The sequence below is a fragment of the Amphiprion ocellaris genome, chromosome 3 (assembly GCF_022539595.1).
Source record: "Amphiprion ocellaris isolate individual 3 ecotype Okinawa chromosome 3, ASM2253959v1, whole genome shotgun sequence".
In the NCBI taxonomy this organism is placed as follows: domain Eukaryota; kingdom Metazoa; phylum Chordata; class Actinopteri; family Pomacentridae; genus Amphiprion; species Amphiprion ocellaris.
Genome location: NC_072768.1, coordinates 29367621 through 29388722, shown reverse-complemented (window position 1 = coordinate 29388722; position 21102 = coordinate 29367621). Strand labels below are relative to the sequence as shown.

General features: G+C 39.5%; 1 protein-coding gene across 3 annotated transcripts in view; it reads right to left on the bottom strand.

Annotated features, from left to right (window-relative positions):
* LOC111582000 (kelch-like protein 25) overlaps positions 1-17159 on the bottom strand; it is a 28417-nt gene extending 11258 nt beyond the window's left edge. Inside the window, exons 1-8 of one of the 3 annotated variants that reach the window (XM_055009338.1) lie at positions 17002-17092; positions 9051-9150; positions 6150-6381; positions 5879-5984; positions 4196-4441; positions 2906-2995; positions 2552-2715; positions 1111-1258 (exon numbers count right to left, since the gene is read on the bottom strand). In XM_055009338.1, the coding sequence (XP_054865313.1) occupies positions 1111-1258; positions 2552-2715; positions 2906-2995; positions 4196-4441; positions 5879-5984; positions 6150-6331 (936 nt within the window). In that variant the 5' untranslated portion in view covers positions 6332-6381; positions 9051-9150; positions 17002-17092. Of the gene's footprint in view, positions 1-1110; positions 1259-2551; positions 2716-2905; positions 2996-4195; positions 4442-5878; positions 5985-6149; positions 6382-9050; positions 9151-17001 lie in introns of all 3 variants that reach the window. The other 2 variants (XM_023290449.3, XM_035957333.2) reach the window with 2 other exon arrangements.
* Between the last annotated feature and the right edge of the window lie 3943 nt (positions 17160-21102).

Here is a 21102-nt window from a genome sequence, read left to right as displayed (position 1 = left end):
ATGCACTAATGAACGAAAAACTGAAACAAACCTAAAGCAGCTTCTCAAACTGCCTAAATAACTCAGAATAGGTTATTTATGTTTTCCTAAACAATGAAAATGTTGTCCTTGCGTGATGACAGTCTAACTACTAACAGGAAACTGGACAGAACAGTTGCATTTTTACTGACATTGCAGTTTGTAATAGATCTGAAGTTGTACAGCAAAGTGAATAAGAAAGGCAAGCAAACTGCATCTTTTGCTGTTTCCATGTTGTTTTTTGGGCCAGTATTGGTGTTTGAAAAGTGGAAAATGCCTTCCCCAAATGACTTCACACAACTCCAAATATATTGCCTATGTGCATCTATCCCTTAAAGACACTGCATGCAGTTCAGACTTATGTTGTGTGATATTAAAATGTCTGGGTTCGATTCCAGCTTGCGGCCCTTTACTGCATGTCTTCTCCCTACTTTGCCGTCTGCATCTCAACTATACCTGTCTAATAAAGCCAACAAAAAGCCCCCCAAAAAAATTTTTAAAAAGTGATACTAGCTTTGACCTAGTAAGAATGCCGTTATGATGTTTATGGAAAAGTGACCAGGGTGCTCATTCATATACAAAGTCACACAGTCAGGTGCTGCCAGATTAATAGAAAGGGGTGCCTGCTTGAAAGGGGCTATACAGACACACACACACACACCATGGCAACTTTGACGTGAATGTTGACTGTTTTTCTGAATTTCAAGCAGAATTTGAGTTGGATGTACAGTTCTATGTCGATACCGTGTAACATCTTGAACAGTGCATAGTTCATACATAGTACACACATTTTTAAGTTATTTTCATTTCTTACACTTCGTCATGAATACAACAGTGCAGATTAAATCTCAACAGACACTATATTGTGTTCGTGACTTAAGTAACCAACAGAGTGTGACTTCTGGCAAACTCTTGCAATATTACATTTTAAGTCAAGACATTTTAGTTATGCAGCTCTGGCAAAGACAAGAGTTGAACTTTATTATGAGCACACTCAACTAACTTAGCCTTATAACTAAATCTGCATGTGCAGCATCTTGTCACGGAAGAAAACAGGTCATCCAAATATAAAAGGCTGTGTCTGTCTTTTACCTGATATATTTTGTCACACATGAAGGTCTGGCCCCCCAGTATAAGTAGTGTGTGCCCTGCTTTGCGTGGTCGGGCACATGGACTAGTCACTACTCCATCATTTTGAAGGATTTTCTTCTTACACTGGATTGCCTCTTCTACTATTGACCTGCAGAACAGAGGTGAAGCATAAGACGAGAGATTATGACAAATGTGTTTATCCATTTTACTGAAAAAGCTTTGTTTTATTTTCTATCAACAACTATAGTTGCTAACATGTATGAATTCACAGAAAGCTACATTTTTAGTAAGTCTTTTCATTTGCAGATTTGTCAGTTAAACATATGTGCTAGATTATTGCACTAGCACAGCACTGGTTGGCAGGCTCTCTCCTATTCCCTTCCGTTCTCTGTGCCTGGTATGCAAGTGGGTGCTGGTAACTGTAGGAGTGGAGGCAGCAGTGCAGGAAGCTTGGTCACATGGTACTCATTACCTATTCTGCTATAAAAGCTCAGCTCTGAGTACACTCTGTTACTCAGTCAGACTCACACCAGCCATTAACACATTTTGTTTCTTTACCAGTCTGTTACTGCAATGCTAAATTCTGTTTGTTCTGCCTACAGTTTGCTTAACCAACTTCCTGCCTTGGGTTTCTCTAGGAAACACTTCTAGACGGACTGAAGCCAGAGACAGCTTCAGCTCAGCTCCCTGTCCGGACTGTCCTACAGCTCAGCTCCCTAGTCCAAACCTCTGTTTTTACTGCCAGCCCCGATCTCTTAGTTCATTGTGGCTCTTCACCTAAAATCCAAAGACTCTCATTTTGGCTTTAATATGCACTAAGCTTCTCAGCCAATTTATAACAGATATGTTGTGTAAATGGCAACTGGACACAGTCAGTCTCACATTCAATAACAGTTTTTTTTCCACCACAGACAAACAAAACAAGCATAATAACAAACCTTGAATGTATTTGCAGGTCAATAAAAACCTGAGTTGGAACGTTATCTGTAAAGGCAAGCTAGTGAATGCTGATATCCTCATATGATAAACAGTGTAGTAATGCCTGCTACCACTATTACTAAGTAATATATTGCTTATGAGGTATTCTTCATTTTTGCGCTGTGTTATGCATTTTTTATGACCTTTCAAGCCTATAGAATCTGTTGGGCTGGGAAGACAGCAGACAGACTGGTGCTTCCTCTAATGCACCTGGAATAACAAGCTGCTTTTCATACCATCGTACATGACCCACCTAGTATAGTACATGTATTGCTGTACTAGTGACTTTCAGTAAAACTACAAACATAATGTATTGTATATGATCAAACATGTACATATAATTATTAATTGCATTTTAAATGTGTTACTTTAAATGTTGTAATCTGAGACAGAATAAAGCGAAATAAAGTGCTAGAAATAAAATCAGTTCACTGTCATCTGTTAGGCCACTAATATAGCTTACCTGCTCCTCTTGTCAGCCATAACCAGCTCTTCACAGGCTACAGCTTCAAGCAGACATTCAGACGGCAGCAGAGCCAACCTGATGCCCCTCAATAGCTCTGGTAAATAGAGACGCCGACCCTCCAAGTCATACCGAACCCATCGCATCACAGAGTTAAACACAACCTGCCACAAGTCAAATTTGCAGTAAGACAGCTTAGTTACTGTTGGAATGAGAGGAACTAAACATATTTGTGAAAAGGGAAGACTGGTCACTATTTTAAATAACAATTAGCAAACATTACCACAAAGTAAGCAAAAAGACAGAATGAAAAAAGACAGAATGAAAAAAGAAAGGAGACACAGAATCACTTACCTGTTCATCTTCTATCTCCAGTTCATCACTAAGAATCAGCTCCAGCAATTTATCTTTAGATAGACTATAGAAGTCCTCCGATTCTCTTACCTAAAGTATAAACACTTAGATTAGGTATATCATATATTAGCAAAATATGAAGTTTCTACTGAAATATCTACAGTCTATGTATATACTTCAGCTGCTAACTCTAGGGTACTTGAGTGATAATGCAGAGATGAAGATTGAAGGGGACCACCTGCATACCTTAACTCAGTCATCTAGGCAATTAGCATATAGTCACAATTCTTCAGAGTCAAGTCAAACACGTTTTTTGTGCAGTGCTTCCAGTTCAGATAATAATTAACGGGACGAAGAAGTCAACATACTGTAGAAGAGTTGAAGAATAGCGCGCCAGCATTTGTTGTGTTTGCAATTGGGTGGCTCAGCAACAAAAAACAAAATGTTAATTTAAGAATTTTCCTTGTGCTGTATAATGCCAGATTTTAAATAACATATACAACAGATCCCTGTAATTAAACGCTATTTTACTCACTGTTACTTACAGAAAAGTATAATCATCCAACAGACCAGTAAAAGACGGAAATTTCAAAATAGTAAATCAAGTATTTCCCGCATGCTTTTATATCCACAAATACGCCAAGTCTGTTTTCAGTTTCATCATCCACCAGTCTGTGTGAAGTGCCACTAGCGATTGCTAAATGCCAGGTCCTAGAGATCTCTGCCTCTATTAAAGCATGCACTCTCAACTTCTCTTTAAGAATACAGTGAGCTTTATTTCTTTTTTGTATTTACAGCTATACTTCAGGGAAACTGTGTAGTACTGAGGACATCTGTTCCAGACATAAGATGCAACAAAAGGATTGTCATGTTAGCCTGCAGGGTGAATTATATGTTGAACATGGCGATGCTTGAGAGTAGAAGACTGCTACTCAATGAGGACATCAAGAGGGTAGAAAAATAATGTTTCTTGTCCTTTCAAGTTTAACCAGTCGCCACTTATCTTTTCTAAGTTGAACCAACCAACGTTAAAAACTGCACAGCAGTTTTTCAGGGCTGTTAGAAGTAACTACCCAGGAGTAGGTACTTTTTTTGTTCCCTGACAGTAACTCTGAAAAAGATTCAATCGGGTCAGTTGTTGCGATTGGAACATGCACAAAGTTTTGCCGAGTCCAGTCGTAACCTGCAAACAACCTCATGCCACAGAAGCAGGAACTTAATAATTAGATGAATTTAAAAATAATATATATATGAAACAAGAAGCCAGAAAAGAATGTAAGTCCTCTTTACCGTCTCGTAGTGTAGCAGACACATCCGCCATGATAGCTCATACAGTCGTTTACACTGATGAGCATCTGATAACAGCATCATTCCCAGGCAGTTGGAAGAATGCAGGTTTTTTTCTAAAAATTCTGCTGCTGCATCCCGAATGTCATGAAACTGCAACATGTCGCCTGCCTCTAACAATGACTCAGCGTTCTCCTCATTTATGATGACTCGAGAAGAATAGGCAAAGTCCAGCAGAAGCTCCAAGACCTAGCAGAGGAAACAATTACATCGTTAGCCACTGACATTATAATATCTATAATAGTTTGATACAATAACAAATAAGGCTTCTGCAAGCTCAAAGAAAATATTTTCATATTTAACATCACATGACCAAGTAGCTCATACCTTTTCCAACCAAGAAAAGAGAAGTTTTCTGTTTTCACATGAAAATATGGTTATATATTATCAATTAATCAATGATCAGAGAAATACAACAATTGTATCTGGTTCCATAACGGTACACTGAAGCATATGTGTCATGTTGAACCTAACCCACCACTTGTGGAGACTTTGGAGCGTTGGGGGGCCCAATTGTGGACTTCCTGGCTGGTTTAAATGAGGAAGATGGAGTGTGTGTGGGTTGAGGGCATGAGCGGAAAAGAGAGAAAGGGAGCTGCAGTAAAGAGAGCTTAGGAATGACTGAGGGAGCTAGTAGCAATGAGAAAACAAAGCAAGTGAAAAACACAAAACTGCTTGCTGATAGTTTACATTCTGAAGCAAAAAAATAGTAAAACCAATGAATAGTCAGCAGGTTGTCTACAGTGGCAAAGGATTACTTAACAAAACTATAAATCATAGATTGGCACACTGGTGGTCATTGAGTGAATTGTCCATTCAATTCAGGTGTATTTACATAGGTCCAATTGATAACATATTTCATCTCAGGCCACTTTATATGGTAGGGTCAAGACTTTAAATTATTATAACAAGAAAATCAATAAATAACTTCTCTTAACAGAAAGAAACTTGCAGCAGAACCAGGTACAGGGAGGCCGGCCATCTGCTTTGACCAGATGGGGTGAGAGGAGATCAGAGAGAAACAAAGATGAGGATTGCTACTCCCGGTGCAGCATTTTGGATCAACTGAAGATTTCTAAGGGAGTTCTTGAGTTATCCCGATTAAAAGGAATCTCAATAGTCCAGCCAGTGTCAAAAAATGCAGACACTAGTTTTTTCAGAATCACACTGACAAGATTGGGCAGGTGAAAGAAGGCCATCCAGAGTAAGAATACTGTGTGTTTCTTTGATGGGCAGTGTTTTTTTTTGAAGGCACTGACCCTGAGGTGTTTCATGCTGGTTTTTCTCTGTCACAAAATTTAAACATTAAAGATCACAGGCTGCTAATTCTCTGCAGTGGACTCCATATACTGTACACACCTCACCATCTTATGAGTAGTCAGTCATTTGCTTTGTCATATTTTTGCACTTGTGCTGTTATGTTTGGATTGTTGTTGTATGCTGTTACAGCCATTCCATCTTTACTGAGCTCAACTCCAACATTCTAGCTGTATGGTCATGAAAGAAAGTTTGAACTTTAACCACCCAAAGAGCATTTTTATGCTGTTTAGCATTCCAAACACACTGAAGTTTTATTACTCAACACAAACAATACAGTACAAATGTTTTCAGTGACAGCAGTTGTACCTCAGGGTGTATACTGTCTCTGAAATTGACGTCACTGTCCAGGCTTTCTCGTAGTCCTCCGCTGAACATTGCCTCAAAATAACGACTACATGCTGCAAGAACTGCCCTACAGGATCCAAAGACAGCATCAATGTTAGTGACGTTCACAGGTTCAGAGGTTATCAAAAAAAAAAGATCATCTTCAAGGTATCTATACAAAAGTTTGTTGTTTCCATCTCCTGAATATTTCCACTGAAATGCTCCATCGAGGAATGAGGAAAAAAGACTATACCTGTGGCATGGAAAAGAGCGATCGCCGGCCCACAGAGTGACATCAGTGAACATGCACTGTTTCCTCATGGTGTTGAGGTGGGTCAGAACACTGTCAGGATGTGAAGGCTTGTGGAAGAGAGAGATGTTCATGGAGCCTGTGCTGGTGCGGGATTTACGATTCTCATGAACAGTCACCGACATGGCAGATCCGTTTGGTACCTCCGGTGGGTCACTTGAAGCAATCTCTTCTACTGTTCAATGACAACGGCAGGAAAAGGAAAATAGTCACACTTTGGATCAGCAGTGAATACAGTGGATAAATTACTACATTTTACATGGTGACAATTGTGCAATTTCACTTAAAAGTGAAATGAGTCTAAAAGGTATCACCATACAGTACTCAGATTACTTCTAAGTTGAGCAGTAGATACATTTTCCTGGAGGGGTTTTGTTGTTTTACCCATTTTAAAATACCCCAAAAGTGTTCTATTGGATTCATGTCAGGTGACATACTTAGCCAGGTCATAGTTTTTACTTTTCCCTTCCTCAAAAACTCATCTAAAATCACACAGGAGTTTTTGAAGAAGGAAAAATGCTCACGCTTTGGATAGTTACCATGTTGAAAAATTCCCTTTCTGCAAAGCTTCCACAGACTGGGAGTGATTTTTGTCAGTAAGTAATTAAGTATATCTGCACTGAAATATGTGAAATATGGTCTATGGTCAACTGACTATCAATCTGACCAATCATTGACGACAATTTTTGGCATTTTTAGGACTACTAGTATCATTATTTTCATTGACCCATTATTGCAAAATATGGTAAATGTCCTACTTTGGCTGTGGTGCAGCCAGCTCGCTCTCTCTGCAGTCACTCTGAGGTTTCAAGCCATGTCCCACCCACAGCTCTACCTTATTGTCTGTTACGTCATGAGCAACAGCCAATCACTGAAAGCCCTTGATTACAGACTGGGACTGACAAGCCCATTTGCAGAGTGGAGTAAGTCTGTTAAATAAACAGAGCGATGTGATGTGATGTGATAGACAGGTAGGAGACACTGCTGAAGTTGTTACTAACACAGCTTGCACTACTCAAGCATGCCTAGTGCGCCTGATACACACAAAAAAACCAAAAAAGTCAATTAGAACGTGAGCAACATTTTCAAACTTAATTTAATGATTGTTTTGTTAGCTTTTTGCCTATATTTGATGGGGGCTGCCACTGAGACACTGGAAACAGAAGAGAAAGAGTGGATGTCATGCAGCAAAGGACCTTGTAGATAACTTTGCTTGACTCATAATACAAAAACATTTTTTTAAGTCTGTTATTACTCCCATACAATGGAGTCAGTAATTATTCAGACCCCTTTACTTTTTGCACAATTTATTGAGTTGTACATTTCAAAATCTCATTAATTATACACTTATTAACTCATAATAACAATGAAGATAGATTTGCTTTTATTTAGGTAATGCGGTGAAAAGAGACAGAAAATGTGAAAAAGACACTGAGCAGGTGTCTGATTGACCAGAAATCAAACCAGGGACTGACCGCTCACCGCATTGGCACCAATATAATAAGCGCCCTAAGCATTTGGCTACTGGATCCTCCCAGCCTTTGAACCTGAAATGTCTCAATTATAAGTATTCAAATATTCAAACGCTTTGCTGTGGTACTTCACATTGTGGTCAGGTCATTTTGTTTAGTTTCTATTATCCTTGAGATGAACTTGACAGGAGTTGAACTTGACTGTAAGGCTTCAAGTGAATAAACTGGATATATAATACTAAAAAAAAGGCACACAGCTGTGTATATAAGATCCCATTATTCACACTGTATGTAAAGACCGAGACCGTCCTATGTTTGAAACCACCAGAATTCATCAAAGAGCTGGCCATGCAGCTTAACTGAGTAACCAGGCAAGTAGGGTCTTGGTGAGGCAGCTGACTAACAACCTAAGACAATCCAGAAGTGGCTTTGGGGCAAGAGTTATATTGTGTCAAAGAGTATATCTTAACTTCCTTATATGAGTCCAAGTTTCCCTCATGTGTATCTTTGTGTTTTCTCTGAATCCATAATCTGGCGTGATTCCTATTTCTGATGCCAGCAGAACAGTGATCCAAAGTAAGTTCACCTCACAATCTAGACAAAAAAGATTTACTGATTGCAGAAAAAAGGTTTTTGTCATGGTGATCGCAGTCACCCGACCCAAAGTTCAAAAAGCGCTGCAAGTGCAAATGATGCAGGGCAGGAATGCTGGTAGAAAACTGTTAAATGTGTGAAATGTATTTATTTTACCGATCAATGCAGCTGATTATTGATAACGGACAGCTGCACATTAGAGGTGTTAAATGTTAAACTTCATACATTCAAGCAAAATATTGTATTGAAATGCATGTAGGTCTGACACCGTCTCATAATGCAGGAAATCACTTTAATTTGTGGCCAACTCATATTACTGACTGAATATTCTCTCTAATACATACAAGTAGAATGACCAATTTTTCTAATCAGCTGCAGTACCAGCATGTAAAAGGATCAAGCATGAAAACATATTCATATGATTTCTGCATCATCAACTAAATGCACATGTCGAGTTCCCATGGTAACATGATACACACAGTGTGTCATATTGTAACTAAGCTGCTTCACTCAGTGGTTTTAGTAATATACAGCTCAACATATTTGCAGATAAAACATTTTCCCTCAGTTGAGAATCTGTATCACTCATAAATAATTATCAGGAAACCATTTGGTAAAAGGGAGATGCTTCTTACAGCCGGTTTAAATCCAAAACTCTGAACATAACCTGCTCCTGACTAGGTCAGCTCTTCACCATTATTTACCATGGAGATCTAAGCAGGTTAAAAAGAGGGACACTTTCGTGATACTGAAAACTATGACTTTAGGCTCAACATACCTCACTAATCCACTAATGTGGCTTTGTAGAACAGCCCTCAGGAGAGATTCTTTATGAAGGAATGGTCTCCGATGACAGCCACATGTATATCAACCTAATCCTGCAGTATAGGAAGGGTCGGAGCTGTTATCTTGGCGAAAGAAATTTGCACAAAATATGAAATAAAGGGGTGCTATTAAGTGTAGCACACATATTTTTAAGACAACGGTTTGCTTCATGATAAGAATTGAAAGTTGTATTCAATTAAAGGTTTGATTTTTAAAACATTTTTGAAAGATTATGTGGATAAACAAGATACTGATGCAAATGTTTCTGGTGGGCACTGTACCTGAAAAAGGATTTTCCATGGTCATTATTTACCGATAGAAACTGCAATGTTGATGATAGTTTATCTCTCTCCAGGTGAGAGATAAAGGTGGTGACCTCTTAATGAGACCTTTTGTAAATTAACAGGAGCTAATGATACCGTTTTCTTTTATAGTGAGAAGACCACCCATCATAAAGACTCTAATGCTGTATAGGGGTCACCTGGAACTCATCTATCTATGTGTACAGAACTGTTACCTCTGTACATAGACCCCTCTGCCCCTTCCATTCTCCCCAGTTCTTCTAGCTCTGAACACAAAATTCTTGTCTACACAAACTGCGTGTACATATGGCAATAAAGTTCTTGACTTGACCTGTCACCAATCTAATTGCAGACTAATAAATGACATACAGATTGTATTATTTGTATTATTATAGTGACATGCTGTTGGTCGTCAGGTGAAAATGAGTGGACACAGACCTTTACAACACACTATAGATTAGAAAGAATGCTGTTTCAGCATCCTTAACACTGCTCTTGTTTGTGAGTGCATCCATTTGTATTTGCTGACAGGCAGTTTTAGAGCAGAGTCACAACACATTCGTCAAAGAATGTTTAGTGTGCGTGTGTGTGTAATATATCATAGTGCAAACTTGACAAGAATTTGTGGCTGTGCTTAGACTGTTCTGTGAATGAACAACAGGATGTGCACATACAAGCGCATTCATATGCAAGTGCACATACAGTAGCATGCTCAGGACACAACTGTCTGTGTGCATATGTGTGCTTGAGTGTGTGATTGTATGTCTACCTTTGTGAGGTCAAGTCTACGTTACCATGGTGATCTAGCAGAGTAAAAGAGAGACACCTTCATGTCACTGAAACTAACCCCGCTTTGTAGTTCAGGCCCCTGGAAGCTATGTGTACTTATGGTAACAACAGAAATGTTCTTTCTGAAACCATTTCTGCTTACTGCCAATGTGTGTGGTATATTAATATGGAAACCAAGAGAGAGGACAAATTCCACCCAAAAAGAAACTAGACATAGTGAAGATGTTGATAAACGAATAAGACAGTCTAATAATTGTTGGTTTCATTACCTCTGAGCAGTCAGGAACAAGCACGGTTCTAAATACCAACAGCCATTTACAGACTGTGCATTGCTAAAATGCCCAAGAAGTCTAATCATCCTTTACAATAATTCACTGTATGCTTCCAAAGAGTAAGCAAATTCAACATATGCAATGCTTGAGATCTGTGTATAGGACAGAGTAGGGGCATTAGAAAGAGTCAGACCACCAAATTTGGGCCTTTAGGGTCAAGACTTTTCTCCTGGGTCCCATTGACTGGCCACTACATATCCTTGTGGAAAGCCCTAATTAACTTGCCTAGGCTACTGCCACCAGGACCTAACTGAATATAAAAATCTGAAAACGCCCATCAAATACATACATACGCAAACACAGTCCTATGTTGCAGTAGCACAGCTCACCAGTGGAATATCAACAGAGCTGCTGAATAGAGCGAGTCCTTGTAAAGAGACGAGCAGTCAGTAGGCCTGAGCTTGTTTACTCCCATCTAGCATAGCTGCACTGCTGAACTTGTTGCCCTGGGCCACTGTGTGTGTGTGTGTGTGTGTGTGTGTGTGTGTGTGTGTGTGTGTGTGTGTGTGTGTGTGTGTGTGTGTGTGTGTGTGTGTGTGTGTGTGTGTGTGTGTGTGTGTGTGTTTCAGTGGTAAGAGGCCCATGTCTAGGGAACTTTCACCAGATGCATACAAGTAATTATCATGAAGTTGTCTTGAAAAATATGAAAAGGTGAGACTATGATAAGAGGCACTGCAGTAAAAGCTTCTGCGTTTTCTTTATAAACAAGGACTTGCTCTAACCAGCGGGAGGCAAAGCTACCAAGTAGGATGACATGAGCAGTAACTAAAGTTTTGCTGACCACATCCCTGACAGTGGTGACTGGCTTATAATGCACCTTATAGCTACAGTTCTAATGGAGCTATGCAAGACCCTGGTGCTAAAACTCTGCAAAAGGATTAAAACCTACACTTGTGTGCCCCACCATCCTGAAAAAAAGACTATTCACATGCTCAGAAATGACACACAACAGTTCATTCTGGAAGTACTGAGTACACTAAACCACAAGCTTAGCCAACATTTGGCCACAAACCAGCATGTGTAGCCAGACGAGTAAAGCAATATTGAAATTACTGTGTTGTTCACTGCTGTAGATATAGTAATGATGTAGACTAGTTAATAGTATAGGGCAAGGCACTACATCATAATAAGCTTTTTCACTTTAGTTGATACATTTTTTGATCATTTTTAAACAATCTGTTTAAATAAACACCAAAACAATAGAAAGGTTTCATTTGAATGTAAACACTACAGCCTATTTATTAAAGGGGACACGGGATAAATTTAAAACATGCACAAAAAGAAACATTTACACACATAAATACAAATAAATATGGATGAAAGGATCATTTCACTGTGCTACACATTAAGTAAAGAAAATCAGTAAACCCGGAGGTGTAGGGGGGTGAAGCCACCACACTACAATGAGGTTAAGGTTCTGAGTCACTGTGCTGAACCGGGTACCACCAAATGGGGACCCCCACAGTGGCCCTCAAATGCACCCCAATGTCAAGTCTGTCCTCCCTCAGACCTGAATGGAGGTGGAGGGGAGACTGTGAAGCTCATCTCACAAGGTCTACCACTGCAGCTTCCGCTGCTGTCCATCATCGGGCCATCCCACTCTGTCAGTGCAGACAAGGGTGATAAGAAGCACAGACTGTGAACACCTCTGGGGACCTTGAAGGAAGTCACAGGGAGAGTGATGGGGGGGTAAAGAGGGTCCATTATCAAGGGACATGATAGACTGTTTATGAGCCAGCCAGGAAGCGTGCTTGGAGATTGTTCATGGAACTGAACTTTTGTTATGTGCTTTCATGGTTGTTGGCATTCAGCGTATTTAAAAGAAATATTCTCTCAAAATATTCTCTTTTGCAATTGACAAAGTGTTTGCATCGCTATCGTTTTACCGTCCCGGCATATGATGTATGATGACGCATACATAAGCGCCAACATGTGAGTATTTACTTGCATAAGGCTACAAGCACAAAAAGCTATTTTCACAGGGTTACAGTACCTCTCCCCTCCTAACTAATGTTTCCTGTTTTCCACTTGTGTTTCTTGTGGTCTCCCTGTTTGTCCCTCTCTCTGTACATGTGCCTCTGTTTGGAAAGCGCTCAGTTATCGCCCGACTACCTGCACACTGCCTCCGAACTGAATCATTAAGCAGCTCACTCCGCTCAGCCATTCTTCTGCCAACTCACCAGACACTACGGCAGGTTCTTCACCGCCACCCAATCCCCAGCCTCAACCTCCACCTGCTGCCTCATCTCTGCCTCCAACCCAGCTCTCCCTACGCATGGGTTCCAAAACCTGGTATTAAGCAAGCTTCAGGACTAAATTACTAAAGACCGTTAGCATTATCAGTTCTGTTAGTGGTACCGGAGCAAGGGTTTCCTGCTTATTACTGCAACATTTTGCACGTTATTTCACAATCTTCTTTTGTTTGTGCATTTTTGCTGTTTCAAATCCAGCAAAACATATGTCTTTGTCCCTCTTAACCCTTTCAGACATGCACTCTGTTCCGTTAATCTGATGGCAGCTAAAGGAGTCGCCCACATGTCTGAATGCAAACCCTGGTCGCTCATCCGTATGTGTGAAAGGGGTTGAATGACAGAAAGCCGTTACTTTAATGGACTGATGAACACAACAATGTTCCATGTCTGGAAGGAGTCTCTGCAACACATAGAGAAGCCAAGTAGGACAAGTAGAGTCACACTTGACTATAATCAATTTTCTTTTGCAAAACAATGAATATCGCATATTAAAAATAATGTCAAAGATAAAGCTCTCCATTTATTTTTTTGCTTAAAAGTGAAACATGAAAGAAAGGAACGAGAACAGGGAGAAAATAAAACAATGTCCGTTCTAGGGCCCGACCAGTACTAATTTACGGAGTAAAAATGGTCTGATGGCTGTTTTATTTATATTTTTCTGTTTCTGTGGTCAGACAACTGTATGAGGATTAAATGGTGACTGAAACAAAGCCCATTAAGACTACATGTAACCATAAGTCAGTTCTAAGCTTCTGCTCTGCCTGATTTTAGAACCCTGATGCCACCTGACAAATTTACCAAATACTTTATAGAGGTTACAGATAACTGCAGTTAAGTGGATTTGTCGATGTTTTAATCAAATTTTGAGCTACTACCAAAGTCAAAAAACAAAGAAGTTGATTTAGTAGATCTCTGTGTCTTCACTTTGTTCAGGGGTTTTATTGAAATTTGTATTTCTTTTGAGCTTGCACTACCGACTTAAGAAAACCTGACAAAATTTGCAGGCCAATAAATCAGTCACGCTCTTGTTATTTTCTGTTCTCAATTACAAGGATAACAACACCTCACTAACTTCGAATCATTCTTCATAGTATAAGACCCCCAGACCTGAAGTCTCTTCCCTTAAAGGAAACATGTCTGTCTACGTCCTGGAAACCTTTCCTGACTGGCTGTGCAATCATGAAGGAGTTTTTCTTTACCAGACAACTGTCATTCTACTCATCCACAGACTTTTGCTCCTCTGTTAACCAACTGTTTAATTTTCTAGTTTTCCAGCACACACTAGCTTTATAAACAAAGAATCCCACTGAAAATATGCCTTCCTACTTTTGATATAACTGATAGAAGAGACTCGGTATTATCATCTTCATCAGCATGGCCTCCCTCTTACTTCACATATTGAAACGTTTAGTTTTCTTCTGCCAACTATCCAGTTACTCTTTATTATCATCAAATGGTTTAAGAGTCATGTCAACTCCAGGAAGAGTGTTTACATGTACACTGAATTAAGCCACGATGCTTTCTTTCTGTCTCTCTCTCACTCTGTCGCTCTCTCCTGGGAGGTTGAACAGCTTACTTTCTCTACTATGGCCTCAGAGGTTATGACATGGGATTTTCAACCAATCAATAACTGACAGCATCTCATTGCGTGATGTTTCACTAAGGTATAGCCCCAGTGCCAAAAATGGTTCACAGTTAAATGTGCATCAGTGAGCACCACAATTGAAAAACAAAACAAAACAACCGAGAGTATCTGATTGTATGAACTGACTAATAAATATGCGGCAGCCAACAGAGTTCAGTTTGTTGTACTCTCTCACAAAAACACCCAGACATTGACATAGGGGCTGTAGCGACAACTGTGGGTACAATTTTTTTACCCATCTATTAATGCTCTGAAACAATTGTTCTTCTACAAATTCTAGGACTGATAGTTTTGTTTTTGCAACAGCACTGGCCATGACAGCACCATTGCATTGTTTGACACAGGCTGATTATGAACCCACCTGTGCTGGTATTGTGCTGAAGCTAACAGCACACTGTTAACACTGCAGGAGCAGCTTTCATGGGCCAGAGTTTGAATTGGAGAACAGTGGAAAGACATATGACATCTTAACAGGAGAAAGCAGCAACAAAGTAGTTACTTCTGAGCCCTTAAATGGGCCTAAAGTTGCTTTAACCCTTTGATGCGTAGACCACATCAGGAGATACCATTTTCCATTGGATTTGGGTCACTTTTGACCCAGGTTATGCATCAAAGGGTTAAAAATCGCAACTTGTCACTTTTGTTCACAGTTTTGTTGCTGCTTTGTAGTTTAAGTTCGCTTAAAAGTGACTCCACAGTTCATCACCTGAAGTCCTAAGATATTCACACCCACTGTAACTCATGCTATTCACATCCATGGTCACATTTTCAAAACCAATACTTTTTATATGCCTAGATAATTAAAGAAGATGTGAGGAGGCAGAGGAGAGATGAAACTCAGGATGCAACAGTGGAGACAGAAACATGGAGAAACTAAAGATGCTACAAATAATTTATAGAAAAAGATTAAAGTGGAAACAGAGACAGAAATTGCTGTCAGCTGAGATAAATGCTATAAACTTCAAGGAGGCAGAAAAAATGTTAAGGTCTCACTTATGGATATTTTGAAAATCCAATCAAATTCACAATACCTGCAATGAAAAGACTTTGAATACAGAGACTGATACCTACTGTTTTAATAGTTTTTCATGCTGTTAAAGGAGTGTTTGCATAACTGATATTTGCAGACAAAAACTGTGCTAATTTCTGTTTAGAAGCAAAGCTTTTTTTTTTAGATGGACACCGGTAGGCCTATCTTTTCAATATCTCAGCCCCTGTGGGTTCATACTGGAGTAGCTGATGTGAGGTGTGGTTTAGCCACACAGCCCTGACTGGCACAGAAACTGTCCACTGGTGTACTTACTGATCTGCCTGTTGAGCTCACTGATAACTAATCAGTGGAACTGTGACCTTGGCAATCTGCATGTTCATAATGTGGAATTGTTGATTTTCTCTCTATAATATAAAGGGTTTACCTTACCATGCAAAGTACCCAGAGATTACTAATAATGTAAACTGGAATTTTAGAAATAAAACTAAATTGATCTGAAATGAGAAAGACCTGACGACTGACTGCAGGACCCCATTTTTTTTTTTTTTTGTAAATGTATGAAAAAGGCCACATTATGGTCACATTGGTAACAGTAACACCTAATCTGATAGCTGACATGTCAAATATTGAGATTATTTATCAAAACTCTGCATTTCAGAAACAATTAAGTATAGACCCAAAGCGAGTTTACAAAATATTACAAATGGAATCACGTATAAGGTGATTTATTTCTCATTTACATTTTCAATATAAGTTGAGAGGTTTTTTTTTACAGTGACTTTCAACAGCTCAGTCAGGAGCTGAAGGCTGCATCCACAGGTAACACATCCAGGGTTTCTGAATGAATCATTTGTATGCATGTATATCCAACGGTAGATAAATGACCAAGACGGCAGCACAGTGAGAAAATAGTGTTACATTAACATTTATATCCTCCAGATCGAACCTAGGTCAGTAACACAAGGAGACCTACGGTCTGTAAGCATGAATGAAGTGGGTGGAAAATCCCACACCTATCACACTGATAGAACAGCTACCACTGGAGAGCCTTGGTGTCAAAACAAATAGGCTTTCTTTTGACATTTTTGTCCAAAATGTAAGCAATTCGCAGGCCACTGGAAATGAGGTACTGCCAGCAGTTAGCCTTCAAGCTAACAAGTAAAGAACTTGCTCCCATTTCATTTCGGCCATTGATCCCCATTCGTGGCTTCGGTCAGGGACTATCTGTGACTATGTAGCCGGAGAGGGGCCGCTAAATAAAGCTCGGCAGGGTGTATTTCCATGGATGTGTCCGTGTTAAAGGTTTGCTGTAACCGCTTTACAGTAAATGTGGTTTAGCTAGCCCGGCTAATCATAAACTTCAGCGTGCATCGCCAATAGGAACCACTTCCATTTACTTGTAGGACAGCAGCACATAGACTCCCTGTACAGAATCACAGCGCTTACAGAAGCTAGTACACTGTGTATGAAGAAGTGGCATTGAGTTATAAACCGACTTCACTTATCTCATTCCTGTGACAGTAAATGCGATACACGATAATACATCTGCATCTGACTCCATGAGAAATACAGAGAAAATATGTTTTGACTCACTTTTAAAATACTGCTTGGAGCAAAGTTAAATCCACAGAATGCAAACTCTCGGCTCCGTGGATGAAAACATCACGTTTCTGTGACAATAGCTGAAGTATGTCTGATCACAAATGCCTGTCTAACTGGTTTTAGAAGAAAGCCCCCAAAAGTACAACAGCACCAAGAACCAATGGCTTTGGACTTTATAAAGACTGGCGTCTTTTGAACCAATCCCCGGTGTGAACCTGATGTGGGCGGATGCCTTTCGACCAATCAAATAACAGAAGGTGAATTTTTTTTGTTTTGTTTTATGGTTTTGTAGAATGACAGCTGTTTTAGACCAATCATCGTGGTTACCTTTATGCCAAAAAAACTAAATCCCAGAACTCAAACCAATGAAATACGTCATATGAAAGAAGGCGGTATTTTTACTGTTGTGTTAACCAATCAGTTAAAGCTCAGAGCTGGCATTAATGGCGGCAGCAAAACAGTAGCACGTTGAATCTTGACCAGAGGCCTACGGACAGTCTTCTTACAGTTCTTTCACCGTAACAACGTGGTAACCCAGCTGCAATAAATGGAAACTATAATTGATATGAATTTACATAATAGTAATTATGATAATAAAAATCTATTAACAACAATAATAAGGTTGTGAAAAAGCACTCTAGATGTAGCAGCAAAGGCTAGGTCTTTATTATTTATGTAAAGAGTTGTCCTTTTATTGATGACACAATGCAAGTTAATTATGTTCCTTTTCAGCTTGAGCCTCTCTTTTCTTTCTCTCAAACCACATTGCCCCCTGGTGTATGAAAAGCAAATGTACAGTATTTTATATGCATAGAGTGTTTAGATGCCTCTGCAACTTGAAGATGCGCAAACCCATCCAATCCGTCCATCCATTAACTATACATCACTTAATGCAGGGGGCTGGAGTCTATACCAGCTGACTTAGGGTGAAGGCAGGGGACACCTGGACAGGTCACCAGTCTATCACAGGGCACCTGGTGCAAATACCTTAAAAGAAATTGTTCTTGAAATACATGTGGTCCCTCATTGTCAATGCAGAAATGATAAAGCCAGAGTAATAACAACCTACTCACCTTCTCCTACACAATTAACTTACCCACACGTATGTAACTATAGCATTTCTAATTCTGCAATTCAATTTCATCCAGTTATCTTCCCCTTCTCTTTACTGCAATTGTCTCTATGTGTAATAAAGTACTGAATAACTACACCATAACATTTTATGCAGTGGACTGGGTTCATTCAGACAGAATTTTCTTGTTTTTCTCACAATATACTACAAGCACAACTCCTTAGAATTTCCCTTAGAACACACAATGAACATTCTGCAAAATAGAAAAGACATTATAGCCTAATGTAGCCAGTTTAAGTTAAAGTAAGAAACAACTAATCTCAGAAAACTTGAACATTATTATCCATCCATCCATTATCTATACACCGCTTAATCCTCACTAGGGTCATGGGGGGGCTGGAGTCTATCCCAGCTGACTCGGGCGAAGTCAGGGGACACCCTAGACAGGTCGCCAGTCTGTCGCAGGGCTACATATATAGACAAACAAGCACTCTCACATTCACACCTACGGGCAATTTAGAATGATCAATTAACCTCAGCATATTTTTGGACTGTGGGAGGAAGCCGGAGTACCCGGAGAGAACCCACGCATGCACAGGGAGAACATGCAAACTCCATGCAGAAAGATCCCGGGAAAGCCGGGACGTGAACCAGGGATCTTCTCGCTGCAAGGCAAAAGTGCTAACCACTACACCACTGTGCAGCCCTTGAACATTATTAGAAAATAAAAATGAAATATTTACAGCCTAGAAAAACAACTGCAAAGGAAGTTAAATCTATTAAAAAAGAACAAGTTTACATTCTTTGTGAAGTACGGCTACTTTATAGTTGGATTGCAGGATTATTCCATTGGCCTAGCCTAAGCCTTGATTTTATACTTGCAATCACAATTTCCATTTAACAAACTTGCAATTAGACTAAAAGCATATTTTGGGTGTGTGGATATTAATAATGTAGCAGATAAGATGAAATAAGATCAAACTATATGAATCCCAAAGGAAATTCTTGTGCCAGATATTGCTCAGAAAAACAAATTTGACATAAGAAATACAGTTACTAAAATGTGCAAGACATAAGTAGAGTGCATTACTAATGGAATGTGACCAGGCAAATGTAGTACTCACCATAAACAGATCCTGTTATTGATGAGTTGGGCTGCATTAATGATTTTTACAGTGTAGAACAGTAATAGTTGCAGTAGCTGTAATGTGAAGTATCTTTCATTTGGAATACCAAAAGCTACTGTTTATCTGCCAATTAATGCTGTGGAAACAAGGACCTCTGATTGGATTTGGATTTTACATGTCGTCTGTGCAGCCAATCACATCAGGAAACTCTGAAATATATTAAAGTAACTGATTAGAGCTGCAAGTCTCAACGCTTTCATAAATTCATAATAAAGCGAGAGGGGGTTGAGAGTTTCAGGTTCCTCAGGGTTTAATAGTGAAAGTAAGAGCATTTCCACACTCACAATGTGAAGGGAACTCAAAGGATTGGGACTAAACAGCTGTGCAGCTCTAAGAAAACCACTGATCAGCGAGGCTAATCAGAAAAAAAGGCTTCAGTTTGCTTGGTAGCATAAAGATTGGACTCTGGAGCAATGAAAGAAGAAAGTCATGTGGTCTGATGAGCCCAGATTTACCCTCTTCCAAAGTGATGGGCGCATCAGGGTAAGAAGTGACGAAGTGATGCACTCATCGTGCCAACCGTACAGCCTGTGGGTGTTAGGATTATGATCTGGGGTTGGTCAGGTTCAACAATGTTGTTATATGCCCAAAGAACAAAGTCAGCTGACTACCTGAAAATACTGAATGACCAAGTCTTTCCATCAATGGAGGTTTTCTTGCCTGTTGGCACAGGCATGTTCCAAGATGACAATGCCAGGATTTCATGGGGCTCACAGTGAATGTGTGGCATACTCAAAGCTAAAGGCAGTCCAACAAAATATTAGAGTATGCGACTTTTTTTTGGACAGGCAGTGTATATAGCTGCTCAACTAGCCTCAGCGTCAGACTATTTCTGTACAACAAAGCCTCCTGCCTGGAAAAGCAATGAACAAGAATATACCTCTGAGTTACCATTAAATTTGTATCTGTACTCTTCAGACATTGGAGTATTGCAGTAACACAGTAAAAACTCCTTTTTTTTTTATAAAAGGAAGAACATCTCGGTGTGGCACTCTGCATGCAAACACATAAACAACATGCTAATAATGTCTCAATTCAGTCCTATTTAGGGCAATGAATGGTTTTTCCCTGGTAATAAGGATAGGGGATTTAGATTATGGAATAAGAAGGGAGTAAAGAAAATAATGGACCTTTGTCAAGTTGGGGATTTGCTTTCTTTTGACACGTTATGTAAGAGACATTAACGTCCTGGAACACCTATTTTTTAAAAATATGCGCAGTTAAAAAGCTGCATACTATCAAAACAAAACAAACAAAAAAACGCAGAGAATGTGTTCAGCACCGTTTTCTAAACATGAAGAAATAAGAATTTCTTCATGTGCAACAAAGGGCTATGTGTCTAGATATTATAATTTATTTGTTGTACATAGTACTGAAAGAATTATAGATAAGCTAAATACTTGGAAAATAGACATGCAGGAGGATATTGATGAGGAAGACTGGAATTAAACTTGTTTAAAGATGCAGAAAAAAGCAATAAATACAAGGTTTAAACTACTACAGTATAAATGGCTGATGAGTGTACATAACTCCTGTCATGCTCCATCATTTGTAGGCCACTATCCCAGACACATGTTCTAAATGTTTCAATGAGAAAGGCTCCTCTTTTTTGGCACAACTGTGCCATTAGCAGTGTTTTAACTTATGGATTTTTTTGTATGGATTTCTAGCTGCACCAAGGCTAATCAGCAGGCACTCCAGCAGGTGATAAAAACAGCATGGGTTAGATCACTGAGATCACTCTTCCAGAGATCAGTGCCATCTACACCACCCGCTGTCTGAGGAGAGTGCACAACGTCATGCGTAATCAACATCACCCGGTGCATCACCTGT